Source organism: Carassius auratus, chromosome 17 (genome assembly GCF_003368295.1).
Source record: "Carassius auratus strain Wakin chromosome 17, ASM336829v1, whole genome shotgun sequence".
NCBI lineage: Eukaryota > Metazoa > Chordata > Actinopteri > Cypriniformes > Cyprinidae > Carassius > Carassius auratus.
The window spans coordinates 23,684,067-23,708,487 of NC_039259.1; the positions used below are offsets into that span (position 1 = coordinate 23,684,067).

Below are 24,421 nucleotides of genomic sequence, written 5' to 3' on the forward strand. Positions count from 1 at the left end.
TATTCGAATAACGATTATCGCAGAGAAAAAAAGGTCGTCACATAAAACGCTTTTCTTTTAAATCAAATATAAAGATTTGTCATCCTAGATTCATTTGGGGATCATAAACGTGGATTTCGAGACAAAGGGGTTTTGTTTGTTATTCCTTACAGTTCTTCATTAATGCTCCACATTCGTTTGTTTAGCTTTAGTTGTTGTCATTGTCGAAGGACAGGCAGTTGTATAAAGGTCGAAGGGGTTTAACATGTAAAGACCAATAAAACTAGTCAAGTTAATTGTCTTGACTGAGATAAACTATTAATGTACAGTAAGTTTTGGGATTTTGCTTACCTGAGAATGCAGTAGCCTATTTGGTAGACCACCTCAGTGAAGAAGAAGAAAAAAATACTTCATTGTTTCTGGAATTCCAGTTTGAAAGTAATACTAACTTTTAAACGTTATACACAATAGGCTCTTCCTTAAAATATTTGAATCCCATCTTTAGAATTCTGTATCAGTTCTGTATTCATCTCTTGGGTCAATTTTAGGGTCTTTTTACAGAAACGTCCATTTTTCTGTCCCTAGCCTTTACAGAAATATTACAATTGAAAAACACATTAGGGTTAAAAAAATTATATTTTAAAATAAAACAATGTGTTATTTGAGCAATTAGATGTTCTTGTGCCATAAATGTGGCAATATTTGTTTTTAATTAATTATAAAGAATTCCAAGCACCACAAAACTGCTTGTCCCCACAGCCATGTACAGAGGGAAACTGCTTTATTTTGCAGTCAAAATATTTTTTTTCTACCATTTAATTTACTAAAAATGTATTCATAACTATCAAATATATAATATAAATGGCATAATAAAATAAAATGTTGAATTAATATTATATAATATATAGTGAGAACAGTGGTCACCTGGAGTTGTGTCACTGGTGTTACCGTTTGACAAAAATCTGTCATTTTGTAATAAAAATCACACTGATGACATCACTTGACTTCCTCCTTCCTATTTTCTTAAGATTTATGAAAAAAAGCCCATGATAAGTCCACTGTTTCTTTTCAGTTATCAGACATTTTCTAATTTAACTCGTGATTTCATATTAAGCTTTTAGTTTACGTCACTGGTATGACCTATTTATTGTTAGGGAGTTGAAAAATGGATTAAACTACTTAATTTAGTGAGTATGCAATGATTGACATATGGTTTGAAACCTTACAGCAGACATTTTGAAAAATGCATTTGTCGTGAAAATTGTCACTGGTGTTACCTTCCTTATTGGTAACACCAGTGAAGATCAGTATATCAGATCTTATGTCTCTGGTCATTCATGTCACTGGTAGGTGTTTTTTCTTTCAAATTAAATAAAACATAACCTCCTTATTTCTTGCATTTTCAGTATTTTTTTGTAACTCTGACTACGTGCTGAAAAAAAAGAACTAAAAAATATTTAATAAAATCTTTTTTATATATATTGATGAAGGCACCACCAGTGACAAAACATGATTTATGTGGTCTTGAAATAATTGCAAAAAAAAAAAAGTTAAGCTGTCATTTATATGTATTCATAAAGCCAAAAGGTAATCTAATAATGTGGTCTAAGTTTTAGACAGTTTGCCATACCAAAATGGAAGTTTCTGAAAAACTACCCTTTAAACACACTCACACACACATATATCAAATCCCAAATAATTTTTTGAGACTAGAATGAATGTTTTATTTAGAGTTTAATGAACAAACTGGAAAAAATTCTACAAGTTCACAGTTGTAAGCACCACGCAGAAGGTCAACAATAAGATCAAAGGCATTGCTTTTTTGTGCAACATTCTTGCTAGATGTAATAACTATGAAACAACTACAAAAATCCACATTTTGCTTGTATTAAAGGTATTGTTCACTTGTCTGGACTGTGTTGAAATCTACTCTATGGTTGAAATCTGTATAGCTGTAATTATAATAAACCCATTTTAGTCTATTTCCAAGTTTAATGATATCTTCATGGTAGGTATTCCATGCTAACATCATCTTTGCCCATTTAATTGTTCTGGGATGAGCAGGCAGTCCCCTTTATAAGTGTTAAAAACACTGAATGATGTGTCAGATTTATTCACAACACATATGACACGTATGAAAGTTTGTTACATGACCTAACATGACTCTAAAACTGAGTTGTAGGCCTACAGTGTACAGTATTGAACTAATACACAAAATCTACTGATTTTAGAAACGTCCACTGAAGAGATCGTACATAGCTTATTAACAGGTTAAAAAACACAATTAGCTCTTTCATTCTACGCTGCAACTCTTGCTGTTTGAGTAATCATAACATACAGCATAAGACAAATAATTTGCACATTATAAAACCTGTTGTCCCTTGATATCCCATTTTCAGATTGCTTTAAAGATTTACTGTGCAGGCTAACGGAATGATCTGGTTTAAAAGAAACAACCATAGAAAATAACTCTGCGCTCCCAAACAAACAAAAAAAAGTGTTGATGGTAACATGTTTACAATGGAGTTCTACAGTGCAATTGCTCTATACACAACATATTTCTGTTTGTTTCTATAAGCTCTTATTTTCTATGGCATTATAATCAGGAGTGAAACTTGTGGCAAATCTTTCACATGTTTTGCTCTTCTAAAAACACTTCCATAGAAATAATTCAGTAAGCTTACACAGCTCAACTTGTATTTAGCCCAGAACATTCCTTTTAGTACAAATATAACAATGACAGTCTGAGTAGATGTCATAATATGCATTATAAATCCAAAATAATTTCTTCATGCAACATAACAAATGTGCAAAAATGTGAGTTCCAGGCTGTGATTGAAGCTTCACACATACAAAACACAAAAAAATGCCGGCACGGTACCAGCAAAGAAACATTTGCACAAGGACACATTTTACACTTTAAAACACATTTGTTGAAACACTGGCTTTTCTAGTCATAATTAGTAATTACCATTGAAATAACGGTGTCAAATCATGTTTCTAAAAGATATTAGCAGCTGATTGTATGCCCACGTCATGCCTCTAGACTTAGCATGGAGAACAGCTCTTTGTGTTAAGCATTATTCCTGGAATTTCACCAGTAAAACAACAAAGGAATGTTTTATGGACTCACTGTTCTTTTACAAGAGTCTTTACAAGTTGTGCAATCATTACCCTATAGATTATGTAAGCATGGGGAAAAATGACAACAAAAATCACACATTAATGATAACATCCTCTTCCTCGTCCTTGACATCCTCAGACAGGCCGTCGTCAGAGTGCCTGCTTTCTTCATCAATGACGCTACCATGTGGGCCAATGATGTACCGGTAGTCTCCACCAATAGCAAGAGCAGCTCCTGATGACACCATTAACCAGTCCTTTTCATCTTCATCTATACCTACACACTGCCAAGATACCCCCCATGAGGGCTCTTCACTGCTAGGGGTCCCAGCATCTGCCACCGGCCCAGAAGCCTTTTCTCCATCCTCTTCCTCCAGGTTCACATACAGCAGCGGTTCAGGAGCTGGATTTAGCTTTGCCCACAAGAGCTCCAACTGGTCAATGAGTTGTTGGAAACTAGGACGGCACTTTGGGACAGGAGACCAACAGCTGTGCATGATTTCATAACTGAAAGTGAGAAAGATGGAATCGTTATATATACATATATATATATACACACACACACACACACACACACACACACACACACACACACACACACAAGTAAGTAAATTTTGAGGCAGAAATATTTAAATTGTATTCACTTGTAAAATATACTCCAATAATCTGTTTATTTACAAGCAGAATTAATATGTAAAATTAGTATGGTTTAAAAAAAGTTTTGTGACTTTTAGTATTTAATACACTACCATGCAATAGTCTGGTGTCAATAATATATATAGATATTTTAAAGAAATTTATACTTTTATTCAGCAAGGATGCATTAAAATGATAAAAAGTGGTTAAATAAAGAGATTATTTTACATTGCCGAAAACGTTATAATAAATACTGCTGTTCTGAAATAACTTTTCATAAAAGAACCCTGAAATATATAAATAGAATAAAAAATTAAACATAAGAAATTATAAAATTTTCCTTGAGCAGCATATCAGAAATAAATAAAAATTTATTATACACTAAAACAGAAAATAGTTATTATAAATTGTAATAATAATATTTCAAAACATTGCTGTTTTTGTTGTATTTTCGTTTTAAATAAATGCGGTCTTTGACCAAATAAATGCAAAAGGAATGCATTTTAGAGACATTATTCTATTTTCTTAAAATAAATTAAAATATATGACATAATAAAACGTACATGTCAGCAGGACAGTCAGGAGGCTGTTTGAGTCTTTCTCCTTTGATAAGATACTCATAAATTTCAGAGTTCTCCACCCCTGGATAAGGTGTTTGGCCTCTAGTCATGATCTCCCACATGGTTACACCAAATGCCCACTTTAAAAAAAAAAAAAAAAAATGTACACATCAGTACCAAGTACAATAAAAGCTTTATCAGATGAACAAGGACTACTTACACTAGTAAAAACAATTAAGGAGTCATGAGCATTTTTTGTTTTAAGAAATATATATTATACATGGCTTTCTGGGATATTAGATTTAATCTGATCATTCTGTTGTCAAATATGTTATGACCTCGAAATTATATAACGACCGTTGTGTGCATAGCAATGATACAGTAGTAATTTTTTAAGAAGAAGGTCTAGAAGTATGAAATACTAACAACTAATATTAAATAAGTAATGCATACAGACAAACAGTGTCTTTAATACATTACCACATCACTCTGTGTTGTGTAGACATTATCTGCCAGGCTTTCCAAAGCAATCCACTTTACAGGCAACTTAGAGACAGATCCTTGTCTATAGTAGTCACCGCTGTAGATTTTCTTTGAGAGACCAAAATCTGCTACACACACACTCATGTTTTCATTCAACCTAATAGTGAGGAGGCAGATGATGAGAAATATTACACTTGAGCTATTCCAGAGAGTTTGTGGTAAATAAGCAATATAAATACATTTGGATAGTTTACATGCCTATTAAATATGATCAAAAAATGCGTTCCTGTAACATGCACATGAAATAACTCACATGCAGTTGCGAGCAGCCAAATCCCGATGGATGATGTTTTTGCTGCTTAGATACTCCATCCCTCGAGCAATATCCAGCATGAACTGGATAAGAACTTGCTGAGACAGAGTCTACAATAACAAGAGACAAATTCAGACATCTACATCTACAGTAGCTATGTGTTTGAGGATGTGACAGGTAATAAACATACGAAAGGTTCATCTCCGAAGCGTGACATGAGAAGATACGTGTGGAGATCTCCATGTTTCATGAAGGGAAGGATCACCATAGGAATAGGTAGCCTCTGCTGGGCTCTCCCATGCAGACTCACACCTGCGGGAGTCAAATCACAACCATATTTGCTAACCACATTTATTAAAGCAAAGACATTGCAATCCAAAGGTCAAGCAGAAAAGGAAAAGTGTGCTCTAACCAATGAGCTGAATGACATTGGGATGATGGAAGTCTTTCATATAGGCAGCCTCTTTCAGACATTGCTCAATGTCACTGGATGAGTTAATGTCAGCTGTAAGAGCACAGAGAGAGATACATCATTATACAGAAACAATGACCAATATCATGGGCCACAGACATCCACCTGCTCATTAACTAATCATTTTAGAGCTACACTTACTTTTTAGGACTTTCACAGCAACCTTCTGCCCAGAATTATTTTCTGATTTGAGAAACGCTTCTCTCACAGAGCCAAACTCACCTAGAAAACAAAACCCAGAAAATTAGATATCTATTGATACATTTTAAAGTGGTTTTATTTCTGTGATTTTCAGCATCATTGCTCCAGTATTCAGTGTCACATGATCCTTCAGAAATATGCCGATTTGCTGCTCAAGAAACATTTCTTTTTACTATCAACACTGAAAACATTTTAATACTTCTGGTCAAACTGTGATGCAAAAGGTTGGGATCAGTAAGATTTAGACACTTTTATTGATTGAGATACATAAAAATTGATCAAAAGTGACAGTAAAGACATTTATAATGTTACAATGGATATTTCATCAAGCTTTTTAGAATCTATTCAGTTCTTTTTAACTTTCTATTCATCAAAAATAACAACAACAACGTATCGGTTTCCACAAAAATGTTAAGCAGCAAAAATGGTTTTCAGAACTGAATCATCATTAATAATTAATCATCTGAATGATCAAGTCATAATGTACCTTTTCCAAGCATGCGTCCCAGAGTTAATAGCCTTTCAGAGATCAGAACATCCTGCAACTTGGCCTTTAAATCACTGTTGATTCCTAGACTGTCCACTAGAGGGAAACAGATTCGAAATTCATATTTTCCTGTAAAGCATGTACTGTAAGATGTCAATGATGGTGCAGCAATGTGTTCACTTACATGTGGATTCTGGGGGCTCAGGGAACTGTCTGTTGAAGGACCTGGCAGCTGTAAAGGAAACTGGTACATCTGTCCCTGAAGCTGCAAATGCAGACCTGCAAACAAACCAAAACATTAAAAAAAAATTACCAGTTTACCAGGTTTCAGTTGTATTTCAGACAGTTACTGCATTTTGGGCAAGATATATGGTGTATTAATGTGTCACATACAATAAAAACATACCCAAACTGGGTCTCTTTGCCTCTGTTGCGTACCAGTACAATCAACAGGAGTCCCACCATGGTGGCCACCAGAAGGCCGAAAAGCAGCCCCACCCACACGTGACCCCTCTGCGTCTGAGCCTGCCTGGCTGAAACGAGACGACAAGAGTGTTAAACACCACTTCTGCTCAAAAGTGCCTGAAGCCATGCCATTCCTGCATAATGAGCCACACAAAGAAAATAAATCTCTCAGAGTGCTGCATTATGGGAACATGCGGTCACAAAAAGGCTGCAGTGACTGCAGAAATCCCAATTTCAAAAGGCAGGAGGGCAGACAATGAGAGTGGACAGACCTGACACGGGCATCACGAGAACAGGCTGACTCCACGGGCCACATCCTGCCGTTGTGCATGCTGCAACCCGGAAAGTGGCGTTAAAGAAGCGCCCTGCACCCGAGAGACGGGCAACATTGTCTTTGAAAAGTAAGGGATCCTATAAAGACAGAAAGCAAATTGTGCAAAGTTAAGGGTGGGTAACTCATAAATGTCATGACAGAGGAAAATGAATGGCCTTTGGACATCCAAACTTGCCATGTATATGATATTTTATCAAAGAAACAAATACAATTTTTCCCATCACCAAAAACAGGATGACGGTAATTTTTTATATGATCAATAATGTTTCAAATCATTATATATATATATATATATATATATATATATATATATATAGAGAGAGAGAGAGAGAGAGAGAGAGAGAGAGAGAGAGAGAGAGAGAGAGAGAGAGAGAGAGAGAGAGAGAGAGAGAGAAAGAGCTACATACAATACAGATTGTTTAAAAGCTTCACAGTAATAATAACAGTATTAATGATGCAAAATTCATAAATTATAAAATTACTTCAATTTCAGATTTAAAACAACTCTAAAGGCGGCAATAGTGTCATTCTTCAATTCAATTTGGATTCAATGTTGATTTAATTTCAATTAATAATGATGTCAATGTTGCACATTTTTTTAATTAAAGAATTAAATATTGCCATTTTCCAGCTCAAGTCAGTTCAATATTTACTTAATTCAGTTAATTCAGTTACTTAATTCAGTTAAATTCAATCTTTCAGATTTGATAATGAATCAATTAAGTTCAATAATAAAATTTCCTTTCTAAGTGTCTTGCTTTACAATGATGTACCTGACTCTCTCCTCCCTGGTTCCACTGCACTCTGTAAGCCAGCAGCCTTCCACGCAGCTCCTCCTGATCCAGTGCTGCCCAGGACAGAGTGAGCTGCTGCTCGCTGAGTTCAAAGGTGAAGTTCTTTGGAGCTGCTGATGGTGCTGTGTAAGGGAGATATGAATACAGTAAAAAAGGGAGAGTGGAGAGGGTCAATTACCACTGTATAGACAAAAGTTTGAGTCAAACACCTCTGCATAACAATAAATCAGTCACAGCCAGGCCCAGATGGAATTTGTTTACATTTTCCCCACTGAATTTGGGGGGGGGGGGTGTCCTCAATAATTAGAGGAAATGGATTTAAAATGGATAGTAGTACACACTTATTTATACTTAAGAAATAAGAAAATAACGGTGTTCCTGTGTTGGCAGTGCAAAAGGTCATGGGTTCAATCCCCAGGGAACACACATACTGGTAAAAAAAAATGTATTGCCTGAATGCACTGTAATCCACTTTAGATAAAGGGATCTGCTAAATGCATAAATCTAATGTAAATGTAATGAATTGCCATTTAAACAGTTGAAACGACTGTTTTGGCCAGTAGGTGGCAGCATATTAAACGCTGTATGTGGCAGCATTGCATTGATATGGATTGGGGACACACACAATGGCCCATTGTACCACTCAGCCTGGAATCTACTGGACTGCAGCCAGTGCTAGCAGTTTACAAACATGCAAACAGGGTCAACTTCAGAAACCCCTTCTGCTCCTCAAACCCATCCACCAGCTCCTCCCCTTCCAAACCCCCTCACCCCAGGCATCTGGCCAGAACCAGCTCTCTGGGTCGTTTGTTTACTTCCAACCCACCAAAACGTTGGTCAGACTGGCTAACGGTTTTATGTTAAAAACGTTAGTCACTCCGTAATGTTTTACCACAGTTTGGAACTAAATATGTCAGTGTCAATTAGTCCTCATTGATCCAAGCTTAATAATTTAGTGATGTATGCAACAAAGCATGTTGTAGCTATAAGCTTTCTTTTTTTCTTTCTACAAATGCAATTTATTTCCTTCCTTCCTTCTATTTTTCATGCAGACACAAAATATAAGGATGACCAGATGAAATTTTACATGAAAATCAAAAGAAATGTAGGATTTATTATTTATTATTTGTATAATTTATTTAATATTTTTTAAATTAAATTTCATTATTTATTCATTGTATACTAAATATTTTAATTGTAAATAATTGTCATAAATTGTTTTAAATGTATACATATATATATATATATATATATATGTTTTTTATTATTTTATTACCGCTAGTTATAATAGCATTTATAATTTTCATTCTGTTTAAATTTATTCACTAAAATAAAACTAAAACAAATAAAAACTTTATAGACATTAAACAAAAACTAATGATGTTAATGTTAATAACAACAAAATTACTAAAACTGTTAACAGAATTTAAAATGTAAAATAAAATCTGAAAATATAAAAATAAAATTGAATTAAAACTATTAACACAAACAAAATTTACAGTAGTAAACGTTATTATGATTTTCAAAACGAACCCCTTCTGACTGAATGAATTGGAGTTTTCCAATATACACTGATTTCAGGGGGGCTTGGAATAGCTTATTTATAGTCTGCATATTAAGTTATTGTGTTTAAAATCAAGAAAGATAGATGCATCCTCAAAAATCTGTTTATAGACATTGCACTCATTATAAGCAGTTTATAGCCTATTCAATATTTTAAAGCAAAAAAAGCTAAAACATTTTGACTAGAGAAGGTCTAATCAATTTTGCCTATGGGAACCTTACCATTCTCTAAATCAAATAGTAGAGCACTGAGCTAGCTATGCTAAGGTGAAGGGGTCGATTATCAGGGAATGCAAGAGCTGATAAAATGCTTACTTCGAATACAATACAAGCTGTTTCAGATAAAAGTGTTTGCCAAATACATGAATGCACATCTGCAATTTAATCTCAACAGCAATGCCATTTGAGAGAAAAAAAAGCCATTACTGTTAATTTGACTCAGAAGACATTAGAAAGAAACACCATTCATGCATAATGACATTACCTTGTCTAATGTTTCACATACCTGCCTCTGGAGTGTGAAAGTCCACCCAGGGAGAGAAGGGAGAAGAGCCCACCTCGTTATCACACCGGATTCTCACACTGTAATTTGAGTATCTGCTGAGTCCCTCAAACACATGCTGGAAGGGAGGAACTTCCACATCCACATCAGGAAGTTTTACCTTCTTTCCAGGTCCCTTTGACACCTACAAGTAGATTAAATCAGATATTTCTCATCCTATTATGACACACAATCTAAATATGAGCCTGGTAAAACTGGTAAAAAACTAAAAGAATTTGCTAATTATTTACTTAGATACATATAAAAGCTTATTTTGTAATTAATAAGGCTATATGGAATAAAAGTGACTTCATGTTTATATCTTGCAATTCGGACTTTTTGTAACAATTGAAAGTTTATACCTTGCAATTTCAAGTTCTAAACTCATAATTGTGAGTATAGATCTCGTAATTCTTGACTTTTCTTCTCAAAATTGAAAGTTATAAATTCGCCCTTATGAGTTTATTATGATTTTTTTCTCTGAATTCAAAATGTACATTTTACTTTTTGTTTCAAGTCACAGATTAAAACAAAAAAAAAAATGTTATTGCAATTTATAAACTCACAACTGAAAAAGAATTGTGTATATAACTTACAGTTGTGAGGTATACAACTCAGATTTGTTTTAAAAACATCAGACTTGTGAGACAAAGAGGTGTAATTACCTTGTTTAGATTTTTATTTCATGGAAGGAATATGCTTATATAAAGAGACTTTTTTTTTTTTTCACATGAAAAATGTTTTCTGAAGAGAGCAGTGGGACTGCTTTGTTTTTACAGATGTCTCACTCTTCTCCAAATGTAATGAGGATCTATTTTATGGGCCACGAGCACAATCTAAGCTAAAACCTAAAAGTGAACCTTATCTGAGTTAAAGTTATCTGAGAACCAAACACCATATTGTTAAAGGAAGAGTGCCATACTATGCAAGTCAATGGGGCTGGGTGCTTAAAAAAGGAGCCCACCCAACTGTGAGAAGAGCAAAGCATTCTCCCGAACATATGCCATGTGTTACACAAGAGGAAAGTCATACGGGTTTGGAATAACAAGATGGTGAATAAATGATTTTCATTTTGGGGTCTACTAAGACTGTACGGAAATAGGACAAGCATGAGGACATTAACAGAAAAAACATGCAACAATATCAAAAGCTATGTAGAAACAGGTATACTCTACCTGTATAGTGCAGGTGGAAAGCTGTGAGTGCCCAGTGAAACCTGGAGTCCATGTTAACGTTATATTAAGATCAGACACATGATGTACCTTGACATCCTGGGGGGAATCAGGGCGGACTGCACATAAGAATCACATGTAAAGAAAAGCATTATAACAACTTGTATTTATCCTCTTTCTGTGCCTTCAGACTTCTGTGGTTGTATTTGCGTGGTTGACTGTGTAATACAGTTGTTAAAATATATGATGGATTACTACCAAAACAACAACTCATTTTCCATTATTTATGGAATTACAGCAATAACAGTTATGTGAGCTGGAAGTGAAAAACACTATGGTATGTCTCACCTTTAATGTGCACTGTGCCTGTGCGTGACACGGAGATGCCTCGAGCGTTCTTAGCCTCACAGTAAAACTTTATGCTGTCATTTACACCTGGTTGAGCAAATGAGAAACATTGCTGTGGTCAGCGCTTCATGGAGTACTGATATCTTAACATAAGCTTGAAAAAATGCATATTAAATGGTTCACATTTCTCCCCATTAGCAAAAGATTAAAACAAGGAAAGTACAGTTGAGGTCAAAAGTAGGGATGCACCGAATCCAGATTTTTGGGCCGAATCCGAAACGAATACTGAATCCTACTCGCATCCTTATTCCATTAACACAGTAAAACACATTAATGAAGTAAACAACATCCACAGCAATGTATTTTTCATTTTATTTTATTTTAACTGTAAAAAAGAAAAAAGAAAAAAAAGAATAGGCAACATTATGCCAGGATGACAAGTGAGAAAAGTTTTTTTGACAATTACCAAGCTTATGCTTACCCAAGTAAACAACCAAAACCTTTCGATAAAAGTGCAGCAATGCAAAGAAAAGTGTTTTTCTTTTCTTTCTAAAAATCTGAATATGTTTGGTGACTTAACTGAAATGAATGTAATTGAACATTAACTCAATAAACAATGGATAGTAGGCTGTTTAGTTTTCGTTTATAACAGTAGGATAGGCTACGATTAGAACAGTAGCCAAATATTAATAAAAATATTACGATCACACACATCTCCTGCATCATAATTAAATTAATCTTTCACATGAAATGAGAGTTTAATAATAAAAAAATAAAAAAAGCTCTCTGCATTACCAGGTGACAGCCAGTTGCGAGTTTTGGAACGAATGTCCCCAGCAGTAATGAAAAGTCTTTCACTGGACACAGAGGTAGATTTTTGCCTTTTTTTGCCAGCAGTGCAAATCGCTGCTGGTTTGTCTTCCACCACTGAAGAGGATCCTCTCTTAGAGGAATCAAAGGCTCACCGGAAAAAACGCTTATCACCACGTCAGCACCTGATGTGACTGGCTGGCTCTGTATTGCTACTGTATAAATCGTCCCAGGTGCTCAAGATTCCTGAACAGTTTAGTTTAGAGCGAACTGTCGGGCCGTTTTCCTCCTCATATAAACACTTTCACGCATCATACAAAAAATGCATGTTCTTGTTTAATTAGTACTGACCTGCATAAGAATTTTCACGTAAAAGATGTTTTCATATAGTCCACAAGAGAAAATAATAGTTGAATTTATAAAAATGACCCTATTCACAGACGCTTGCTCCTTTAATACGGTGTTGTTACCACAGCTGTGTTCCTTGTTTAGTGATAGTTGTTCATGAGTCCATTATTTGCCCTGAATGGTTAAATAGCCCACTTGTTCTTTAGAAAAGTCCTTCAGGTCCCACAAATTCTTTCATTTTTAACATTTTTATGTATTTGAACCCTTTTTCGCCAATGGCTTTATGATTTTGAGATCCAACTTTCATGCTGAGAACAACAGGGAATCATAAGCAACTATTACACAAGGTTCAAACGCTAGACAAACCATGCATTAAAATGGCATTATAATCTAACATTACTTTGATGATAATTAAAAATATATATTTTTTTAAAGTGAAAGTCATGACATTTGCCAAGTATGGGAATTGGTGCTTTGCATTTAACCCATCCAAGTGCACACACACAGCAGTGAGAAATATATATTTATACACATTCATACATACACACACACACACACGCTACTGTTCAAAGGTTTAGGATCAGTAAAATTTTAATTTAAAATAGCAGTTTCTATTTTAATATACTTTAAAATATGATTTATTCCTGTGATCAAAGCTGAATTTTCAGCATCATTACTCCAGTCTTCAGTGTCACATGATCCTTCAGAAATCATTCTAATTTGCTGATTTATTATCAATGTTGGAGACAGTTGTTCTGCGTCATGTTTTTGGTAATTTGTTTCGCAGACGTGAGTTGCAAAGAGAGTGAATCAGACAACAGGAATTTTCTCAATAACTCAAAGAAAGATATCAAAAAACATGTCTCAACCCGCCCTCATGAACAAGGCCATGGCAGCTGTGACATTGTTTTAAATCATGACAGAGTCATCTGTCCTCAGAAAAAACAACAGCTCATCTCAACACTGAGTGAGTCAAAAACCCATTAAAGCCAAAGGTGCAAGTGGCTGATAATATAAACACATGACACACAGTCTTACACAGACCTGATGACACAATGATTTCTCAGCATCACGCTATTAAAATGGAAAGTTTACTTTACTGGGCTTCACCACAATGACAGTATTGATCTCTATAATGCATTCCCCGACAGAACAAAAGATCCAGTAACAAAATGTAAAGGCAGGGCTAGGGCTGGGCAATATGGAGCAAAAAATATATATATATATTTTTGCTATATCTCAATATACAATATATATCTCGATATATTTACAGGAAAAATAACCCCCCAAAACTACTGCAAAAACAAATATGCCAAATATTACATGTTTAGGACCCTATGAAATGTCTTATTTTTTCTTCACGTTTTATTGTTACCTAATTCTGTGTTTTAGCATGTGTTATTATGTAAATGCATAAAAACAACTTAATTTGTAATTTTTTTTTTCTTAAAATAGCCGTATGTGAAATGTCTTTTCCCCTCTGAAATTCTGTGCATTTACATTATTCTGGTTATCAAATGAAGGGATAAAACATTCATTTAAATTATCTTTTAATTATTGAAAATTAAGCAACCTTTATTTTTTGGTAAACAAAGGGGATTTACAATTAAAAATAAAACATGGAAGAAATGTTGTGTTATTATTCCTTAAATTATGTTTCATTTTAATAGTAGTAGTAGTAGTAAGCTATGTACATTCTGCTGAACAAAAGTAATATATTTCTGTCAAATACTTTTATTTTGACGGGTTACCGTACCTTTACAGTTCTGTGTATGTGATGTGACGCTAGTTTTACTCAAATCAAACGGTCAGATGCTCATGAAGTGACTGTCAGAGCAGTTCTGGAGATGTTGTTCATGTGTTCACATCCTCTTTTAGTGAGAAGACATATGGTGAAATCACTGGAGCATCACGCATGCTTCCGTGTGTGTAATAAACGAAGACACACTTCTGCGCCATTGATTAACACAGACACGCAGAACATGCAGGATTCATATTTAAATAGGACTTTTCATCTTAATATTTACAGATATTAGTCCATATCATGATTTGATGTGAGTGCAATTACCTACTTTTGATTAATTCATTCAAAATTTGACAAATTCCGTAACATTTCCGCGTTAAACTCTAAATTCCATTTTTATGACTGGATTCCGCGATTCTGTCCGCGTTTTCTGCATCGTGGAAATCATAGGGCCCGACAGTAGACATCTGTCTGCTGTTCGCCCGATGCTTTAAAACCAAGGTATCTCCATATAATGGAGCCAGTTGTCCTTTTTTTTTTTTTTAGACTAGTTCTGTAGCCTCCTGTCTGGTTGCGGATGCTGCCATGTTTATGAGACAATACATGAGGGGAGAGGGAACAAAATCAAGGAGGAGGGGGGCGAGCACAGCACAGAGAAGACAAACAAGCAAAGTGGCGGAATCAGAATTAAATATAAACAATAAATCGATATATACACGATATGTCAAAATCGATATCGTGATTAAAAAAATATCTCGATATAATTTAAATATCAAGATATCGCCCACCCCTAGGCAGGGCAGTAAACTGGCCTTGACATTATCCACCACAAAAAGTATTTTTTGCTACAAGAACATGACTTGTAACAGTCTGTAAAGAAACATACCAAAAACATTCATAAAGTCACCGTTTCTAAAAATCTCCCACTACCCCATGTAATATCACACTACAAGTAAGCACAAACATGCGCCACTGGAAACACACTACTGTTACACCTTTGTACAAACTCAAAGTCACTCCACCTACTGAAACCAACCAGTGACTCAGTTCTACAATTAATCTGCACAATATATCATCCGATAGAGGATTTGAAAGAGGATTTCTGAATCTTAGATGTTTCACACGATGTTTCATAATGTGATTAATATACTACAGGATCACTGATTGTTTAATATACACAAACAAACTTCCACTGAACAATGTAATATAGGAGTGTTTTCAGGGCAGTATTGGGGAGTAACTAACTAATCATAGACGCATCTGAGGCATAGAGGCAACTAACTAATCAAGAGCATAAACTTCAACTTTGCAAGGTGAACTTTAAAAACTGTTCAACTTGTGGGAAATTAATGAGAGAGGATGGCAATGCTCAACATGGTGACAGTTGGAAAGGAAGTAATGTTTTTTTTTTTACTTTGGAGTGCTAGTGATTTGGGATTGGCTTTTCTCTATAACATTTATGTGCATTAGACTAACCTAAAAAATACAGTTTTATCCTGATTTGAGCAAATGATTTGAACATACACTATGTTGACATGTATGATTTCTAATGTAAGATTGCTGAACAGTTTCAAAGATCAGGGCATGACTGGAAAGGCTGCCTGTTGACTATTAAGTGAATTGGGTATTTTTAGGGCACTTGCGGACAAGATCATCAAAGTTTGAGGGAAACTTTCCAGCGAAAGTTGTGAAGGAGTGGATGCCGAGTTGTTATATCCTTCATATTGATATTATGTTATTACATTATTTCTTGTTTGGCTATTAATCAAGTTCTCTAAATCTCTAAGATGATGACCTCATATTGTGTGTGTAACAGACCATACTGATAAAATTCTAGCTAGGGCCAGACGGCCTTGAAGTTCTGTTATGTCTTCTGCGTATGTGTGTTAGTATCTGTCTGTACAGGGAGAAGCTCAGACAGTCCCAGGACAAACGTTCAACTGCCAATGTCCAGCATATCAGATATACGTCTTTGGATTTGGAACCAGTCAGAATTTAGTTGACTTATGCATTGACACAATTAGTATCCTCTGTCAGGGTATAATTGTTGTTGATTTTGAATTGTACGCAGAGCGGCCTACGAACTCAATCGAGAATACTGAAGCTGACTTCTGCTGATTAAACTGCAAACCATGTTCTTCAGTAAGTTTTTCTTTAATTGAATGCATCTCTGACTCCTGGTCTTCATTCATCATTTCTGGTCCTTGGGTTTTAACTGTACATTCCCCTACAGTTGAATTAGACATTACACATATTTGTGGTACAAATTATTAAAAAGCAAATATGTAAATTAAGCTCTGTAAAAACATCACTTGCATTTTTACAACATGTTGAAAGTGTGTCCCATCAAGTAACAGTTCTACACACACTTGCAGTCTTCACACCCACTTGAAAATTTGGGGCAAATACCGGATATATGTCATGTAAGAAGACAAGTGGTCAAGTGCAAAGACTGCAAATGTGTGTATTGGGAAAGACCCTTGAGCCCCTTTCACACTGCCATTCCGGCAAATACAGGGGTAAAGTGTTCCTGTAATTGTTCCCTGGTCGCTAGATTTGGCACTTTCACACTGCCAGTGATGACCCAGTATATGTGCATGCTTTCACACACAACCCTTGAAGATCCCGTAACGACACGTGACATCAGCGCGTGACGTGTAATGTACGAGTCGACAACGCTTGGCACGTTATACTTTAACTGAAGCAAGCAAACGATCTCTGCGTCAGCGCGGAAAGTGAGGAACTAACTGATCTCTGCTTCATTACAGTTTGCACGTATGTTTTCGTCGCGAATGTTGATCTTCCTTCAAAACAGCCGGTAAAAGAGTCGCGCGATAACGCGCGTCATCACTTCGATACCGAATTAGATCTGGCTTTTGTTCACACAGCGCTCGTTCCGGATCGATTACCGCAATGTTACTATGTCCCCGACCCGGGTTCGATTCGGTAATCAATTCCGGGACGTGGTTGCTTTCACACAGAAGGCGACCAGGCAATGTTACGGGAATATTGCGGGTCCGACGTGCAGTGTGAAAGGGGCTTTGGTGTGGTGTCATAATCTATAAACTAGACATTTATAGATTATGCTGGCAGCGTGGCATGGCGTTCAGCAAGGAAACGTGACTGCTGTAATACACTAAGTTTCTCTCTTCACTCTTTGTTATCCCATTTAGCCTAATCTTACAGCAGGCAACACTTTCAACAGCAAATTTCTATTCAAACTGTGTTTAGTCTAAATCAGCATCTAGGAACTGGGAAACTGGAGTACATCATGTGCAAGAGATTATCAGCCATGCTTTCAGAAAAGCAAGCTCATGTCTGATCTGCATTAATCTTTGTCTCTTTTGCCTGCATTCCAATCAGAAGGGGCTGCATTTACCTTCCTACAAAGATGTTCGATAGAAAAAGTGCAAAATGATCTCCAAAGTTACTATAGCGTATAGGCTTTGGTGTGTCTCACCTTTAACAAAGAGAACTGAGGGGGAGGGTGTGAAATCCCCCTTCTGTTCCCCTCCCAGCCACCACAGCACCTCCACAGGTTCTGGAGGACCTGATGCAGCACACGTCAGGTTAAAGGGCTCCCCTGAAATTGCAGCCACATCCTTGGGTTCCACCGCAAAATGAGGCACACCTAAAATACGAGCAGGAGTTGACAATACATATAGTGTTTGCACCAAAGCAACAAGATATAGTTTAATAAATCAATTACTTGATGGATTCTGATGCAGCAACTGACATACCTTCTACTGTAATCCAAGCAGGCTCTGAGGAAATGACCCTGCCCTGATATTCAACCTCACACCAGTACTTCCCGGCATCTTGTTGCTGCACCGATTTAACACTAAAAAGAAAGAAACACTTTTTGTCAATCAAAATTACATTTATTGACCAAATGTGCCATGAGCACAAATCCATAGATTTATATAATAGCACATTGTTACTGAAATAAATCAAGACTGAACTAAATTGAGGTGGATAATAACACTATTGTTTTCTTAGAGCTGCTTTACAGCTAAAATTCTACTTGTTTCACAAAGAACTCTTTAACCCAGCTATTTTCTTGTTTATTATTATCATCTGTATTTTTATGAAGTGCTATACAAATAAATGTGACTTGGATTGACACAGACTTAGAAAAGTAGCAAATGCCACACATCCGTCTCAACGATTTACAACTAGACAAGAGCCAGTCAAAGAGTGCTGAGATTTATGTAGACAAAGGTCAGTTGCGCAAACAACGGCATGACTTGCATTCACATAACAGAGACGCATGACGTATACATTTGTTTACAGCTATGACACCCACCACAGGAAACTAGACATTTATAGATTATGCTGGCAGCGTGGCATGGCGTTCAGCAAGGAAACGTGACTGCTGTAATACACTAAGTTTCTCTCTTCACTCTTTGTTATCCCATTTAGCCTAATCTTACAGCAGGCAACACTTTCAACAGCAAATTTCTATTCAAACTGTGTTTAGTCTAAATCAGCATCTAGGAACTGGGAAACTGGAGTACATCATGTGCAAGAGATTATCAGCCATGCTTTCAGAAAAGCAAGCTCATGTCTGATCTGCATTAATCTTTGTCTCTTTTGCCTGCATTCCAATCAGAAGGGGCTGCATTTACCTTCCTACAAAGATGTTCGATAGAAAAAGTGCAAAATGATCTCCAAAGTTACTATAGCGTGACGCACTGTTTGTGAGCTTTATTTAGATTTATATAGTCATTCAAAAGTTTGGGTTGGTAAGAATTTTTGTATAAAGTATTTATATACAGTAACAGTAATATTGTGAAATATTTTCACAATTTAATGTAGTTGATTTCTAGAATCTTAGAATTTAATTTATTTCCATGATGTAAAGATGAATTTTCAGCATCATTCCTCCAGTCTTTCAGTATCAAGTGATCCTTTGGGAATTATTTTAATATGCTGATTTGCTGCTTAAGAAACATTTCTTAGTAATATCAATGGTTAAAATAATATTGTATAACTCTGAAGGGCAAAGTTACTTGCTACAGTAACAGACATGTTAGACTTGACAGAAAAGTCCTTGATAAAGTGTATTTTTTCTTGGTTTCTTTTACCATACACACAGTAATGAACATGATTTTATGATGTTGGAGTTAATGTGATACCTAACAAAAGAGAACCACAACTGTTCTGGTGTTCTAGCTCTGTGCCCACACTTGTGATAAAACAAGAAAATTATACTGATAGTGTCACAATCTCAAGGCCTCAGTCTCATGACAACTGGACTCCCTTTTAGGTAAAAATAAATAAATAAAAAAAGTAAAAGACATTGTCTTTTTTTTTGCTTAATGGCCCAAACCAAATATAGTTCACCCACCAATCTCTATGATATTCTGAGATATTTTTAACTGTTTTACTGTCTGCCTTGTCTAAATGGTCTGAAAACCCTATTACTTGTCAACAAGACACATGTTGTTTATTTTCAAAACCCTAACACTAGTTTGAGAAACTAGTTATAGTGGCACTTGTCTTAGAAAATAGTTAGTGAAACTGAGATTTGACAAATCATATGACAATATATTCTAATCAGTTTCGACATCCCTTTGACACAGTCTGATGTCTCAGTTCTTGCCTATAAACAGTGTCAATAAGTTACATTTGCTTTCTATCCACTGAAAAAAAAAACGTCTGTGCAGAACAACAATTCAGGATGTCCAGTTGCAGGTTCATGTTTTCCTACCTGTGAAAGGTCTCCAAGTGATGTGCATCCAGTGTGATGTACATCTGATCAGTGCTGTAGATCTTCTCTCCGTCTTTCATCCAGATGATCTCTGGTTCACTCAAACCCTCGAAGGCACAGCCCAGACGGGCCATGTTACCCTGAGTCACCGTTTGGTTGGAAGGGTTTTTGGTGAACCGTAATCCTGGCGGACACACAGTGTGACATGTTTCTAAAGCAAACATCAAAACTTTTGAACAAACTTGATGAGCTGATCATTTCATGATCGGAGAGAGTTCTGGTAAAGATTCAAATGCTCATGCATAAATGCTTAAAATCATTTTTGGTAAACAAAACTGTGCATACATATGAATTTCATAGCTTAATTAAACTCTTATCTATATTATCTATTTACAGTATATCTATTATATAGTTCACCCAATAGACAGCAATATTATGGATGGACTGGAATTTTATCTGGAAGCAATGGGGTCAAGTTGAAAACATCATAATAATGGATTTTTCCATTACAAACACAGCTTTTTCGTTTCACAAGATGTTAACTGATGGACTGGAGTCATGTTGATTATTGTGATGTTTTTTATCAGCTATTTGGACTCTCATTCTGACGGCACCCATTCACTGCAGAGGATCCATTGTAAGTAAGTGATGTCATGCTATATTTTTGCAAATCTATTCTGATAAAGAAATAAACTCACCTACATCTTTATTGGCATGCAAAACTTTCAGCAAATTTTCATTTTTAGGTGAACTGTTTCTTTAAAAAACACAAAAATTCACTTGACATGCTTTCTTGGTGGCTCCTTGCCTTTAAATGTCTAGTAAATCACAGAGAATAGCAGAGCAAGACATGTGCAATATGTAATCTACACCTCAAAAATGAGCCTTCAAGAGGCTTTTGTGCCCTTTTCTAAGATGTCTTTTGTGTTGGGTCCATTTCTGGCATCTCTGACAGTGTGCACGTGCTGACTGTGGACAGCAGACCTCATGCATGCTGTAAGATGTCTGAAAGATCTCCACTGTGACAACACAACACAGCTGGCCAAAACATCTGCATCAAAGATCACATTCATTTCCCAGGAAAGAGGAAACTACAGTGGCCTATTCATGATATAACTCTACAATCAATAAAGTAGCATACCTATCTATCTATCTGTCTGTCTGTCTATCTATCTATCTATCTATCTATCTATCTATCTATCTATCTATCTATCAGCTGTAACAGAATAGAGACTCTAAATGGCTTTTGGATTAAAATGGTTTGTTTTAGCAGAATTAAACTTCAAAATTGTATTTGGTTAAAAAATGATGCATAAAAGTAGTCTCTTTCTTTATACTTTTGCAAATACCTTATCTGTCTATAATACAGTGGTTAAAATAGTTTTGTTTTATATATATATATATATATATATATATATATATATATATATATAAATAATCACACTCGACAACAATAAAAAAATGTAAAGTTTAAAGTTTTAAAAATTTAAGTTTAAATTCGTTTAGGCTCTTTTTAATCTGTAATGACATCTTGTCAGTATTTGATAATAAATAAATAAATATATAAATAATAAAAACAAATAATAAAGAAAGAGAAATTATTATGCAAAAGGTTATAAAAGAGGGAAGGGATATGACACTTTCTGCTTGTGTTCATAATAAATGTCCCGTATGTTTCCACTTGAACTGATGTTTATCCTAAAACAGTATCCACGTCAACACATCATCAACACTGATGAGTTTAATGAAACACTGCGTTCACAAACTCTTACACGATTACGATCATATAAACTTACCGTGAATTCCCTCGTTGAAGTGTAGTACGAAGAGCAGGATACAAAAAGAAACCCCCATTATAACATCTTCTGTTAAAGAGCTAAGTTATCTCCTTCACCTCAAGAAAGTTTCAACAGCGGTGATTAATGAATTAACTTGGTGTTCGTAAATCCCATTATATTCTTCACCGGAGTTTTAACTTCGAAATGAACCTTTTGCCTTTATTAAATCATGTTTCCGTCGTTAAACCAGTAAAAGTAGCTTTTTGGCCATTGTATTGATAAATCCTACACGAGTTCGTCAGTGTTCATCGTTCAAGTCGAGCTCCTCGGTTTAGAAACAGTAGCAATCATCTGAAGTGTCGGAGAACGCCCTCTGTACGTCACGTGACGCAACTACACCTCACAACAGCATTCACGTCAAAATGTTATTTACAGCAGGGTTTTTTGAAGCTAAAGGCATATTCGCTTATATTATACTATAAAGACAGCATGCTTTTTTTTTGCCAGATTAAATAATCGGCTTTTATACTGGCTTTTATTACTTCATTTTGTCATTGTCCTAAAATCAACATAAATAAATTAGGCTACAAATAAATTATAAAATAAAACGCTCTTTTTTCAAAGAGTTTAAAGCCAAATGCATAAATCTTCCAACATATTACGTTATAGAAATAGCATGCTTTTGCCACATTAAATAATTATCTGGTTTTCATTATATTGTTTTATTATTTTATAAATAAATAAATGCATGGTAAATTATATTTTCCATCTTATTTTACAAATAAAAATAAAATAAGAAGTACTAAAAAAGTAATAACATACTAATAAACTGTTTTATGTGATAAAAATTATGTATAAATATGAAGAGAAAAGTTTTTCAATTCAAAATTATTTGCACGGCTTTTCTACAATTTAACATTTTGTCAACGTAGTTTAAAAAAGTATATTGATTAACATTCTCTTGCTGTTACATTCTTTTTGTTTACTTTCTAATTTATTAATTAATTTTGATTACATACTAGGCTACTATTATTATTATTGATGTTGCTCTTTTTTCATTCTGAATTTGACATTAAACCACCTAACGTTCTCTGGGGGATGAAACGGGACTCAACCCCTTGTGATCTATATTTATAAGGTTCCGCTCGAAAAGAGTCCTGGGTCAGTGTTGTGATCTGCTGTGCTGTATGTGAGGCAGCGGTGAGCGGCCTCTAGTGGTCAGATGCAGCACTGTCTGTTCTCCCGACGGGCCGGAACGAAGCGTGACTCCGCGCTCTGTAATAGGAAGTTCCCCTCCAAAACTTTTAGGAAACAATCCTGTCCGACCTGCACCAAACGAACGCCGACACTATAATCCTTATTATGGTAAGTCCGACAACGGTTCATCTTTCAATTACTATTCCTATCGTTGTCTCACTGCATAAATATGCATGCTTTCACTGAATGACTAATGAAGTTGAAGAAAATAAAATCATTGTTTGTGTTTTGACGCCGCGTCAGACGGTGTGTCAGTCCAGGAGGGATTTGGGCAGCAAGTTAAAGGTGCTAGTTTACTTCTTTGGCCAGTTACGGCTTGATTTGAAATGGGAACACATTAGACCTGTTTAGAACATTCCATCTTCAGTCAAGTGTTACTTTGTTACACGTATTGTATACTCGTGCGCGCGCCGCTGTTTGGTTGGATTTAAGGGCTGTGTCTCAACTCTCAGTGTGCTGCCTGCCTAGACCACAGTTTTGGGCACTTGTTTTGGTATCTTTACAAAAGAGTACTGCATGTACAGTGGTGTTAATACTGTGGTATGCTGATGAAATTTCATAATTTTTTTCTGGATTATTAAGTCCTTATATTAAATTATTATTTTTTTAAATTTAATTTTACATTTAATTTATATATCCTGCTGAGGCAAGGAAAAAGTGGTCTCATTTTTTACTTATTTAGTATTTTGGGTTTTAAAATTTAAATGTTTGACTTTTTAAATTTTAAATTTATTTTTTTATAGAAAAAAACAGATTGGTTATTAAATATTATTAAATTAAAATATAAATAGTATAACTTGCAAAGAAGGATCTGTACACCTTTATTATGGTGTTAAAGTTTTTGCCATTATTATATTGAAATTACTCATTAACACTTTTTACAAATATTAATTAAATAAATCCAAAAGTAACATAATAAAATGATTATCATGCATTAATATATCAAGGGGTTTTCAAAGAACACCTTGACATAAATATGATGCATATAAAAAAAATCATAAATGTAAAAACTTAACCATGGTACCAAGTCCTATGTACAGTTGCATCTCAATAAATTAGAATGTCGTGGAAAAGTTCATTTATTTCAGTAATTCAACTCAAATTGTGAAACTCGTTTATTAAATAAATTCAATGCACAAAGACTGAAGTAGTTTAAGTCTTGTGTTTGGATGGTTCTTTTAATTGTGATGAATTTGGCTCACATTTAACAAAAACCCAACAATTCACCATCTCAACAAATTAGAATATGGTGACATGCTAATCAGCTAATCAACTCAAAACACCTTTAAAGGTTTCCTGA

The 24,421-nt window shown here is 35.2% G+C and overlaps 2 protein-coding genes across 2 annotated transcripts in view; one reads left to right on the top strand and one right to left on the bottom strand.

Moving 5' to 3' along the window:
- Positions 1-1,689: 1,689 nt before the first annotated feature.
- On the bottom strand, positions 1,690-22,218 carry tyro3 (TYRO3 protein tyrosine kinase). The gene is made up of 19 exons (XM_026286499.1): positions 21,883-22,218; positions 20,087-20,270; positions 18,114-18,214; positions 17,834-18,004; positions 11,472-11,558; positions 11,127-11,242; positions 9,916-10,096; positions 7,827-7,969; positions 6,992-7,130; positions 6,661-6,787; positions 6,439-6,533; positions 6,255-6,350; positions 5,708-5,788; positions 5,507-5,599; positions 5,285-5,406; positions 5,095-5,204; positions 4,779-4,938; positions 4,302-4,438; positions 1,690-3,609 (listed from the first exon to the last, which is right to left on the bottom strand). Exons 1-19 carry the CDS (start codon positions 21,938-21,940, stop codon positions 3,195-3,197), a joined length of 2,616 nt encoding a protein of 871 aa, XP_026142284.1. The 5' UTR covers positions 21,941-22,218; the 3' UTR covers positions 1,690-3,194.
- Positions 22,219-23,070: 852 nt separating this feature from the next.
- mipol1 (mirror-image polydactyly 1) overlaps positions 23,071-24,421 on the top strand; it is a 68,550-nt gene continuing 67,199 nt past the window's right edge. Inside the window, exon 1 of the mRNA XM_026286502.1 lies at positions 23,071-23,229. The gene's annotated coding sequence lies outside the window, so the exon portion shown is untranslated. The remainder of the gene's footprint in view (positions 23,230-24,421) is intronic.

Coding starts and splice junctions, on each gene's coding strand:
- tyro3 (XM_026286499.1), bottom strand. CDS start 21,940: ATGGGGGTTTCTTTTTGTATCCTGCTCTTCGTACTACACTTCAACGAG. Junction 18,005..18,113: donor TGCTTGGATTACAGTAGAAG/GTATGTCAGTTG, acceptor CTCGTATTTTAG/GTGTGCCTCATTTTGCGGTG. Junction 5,600..5,707: donor TGCTGTGAAAGTCCTAAAAA/GTAAGTGTAGCT, acceptor GTGCTCTTACAG/CTGACATTAACTCATCCAGT.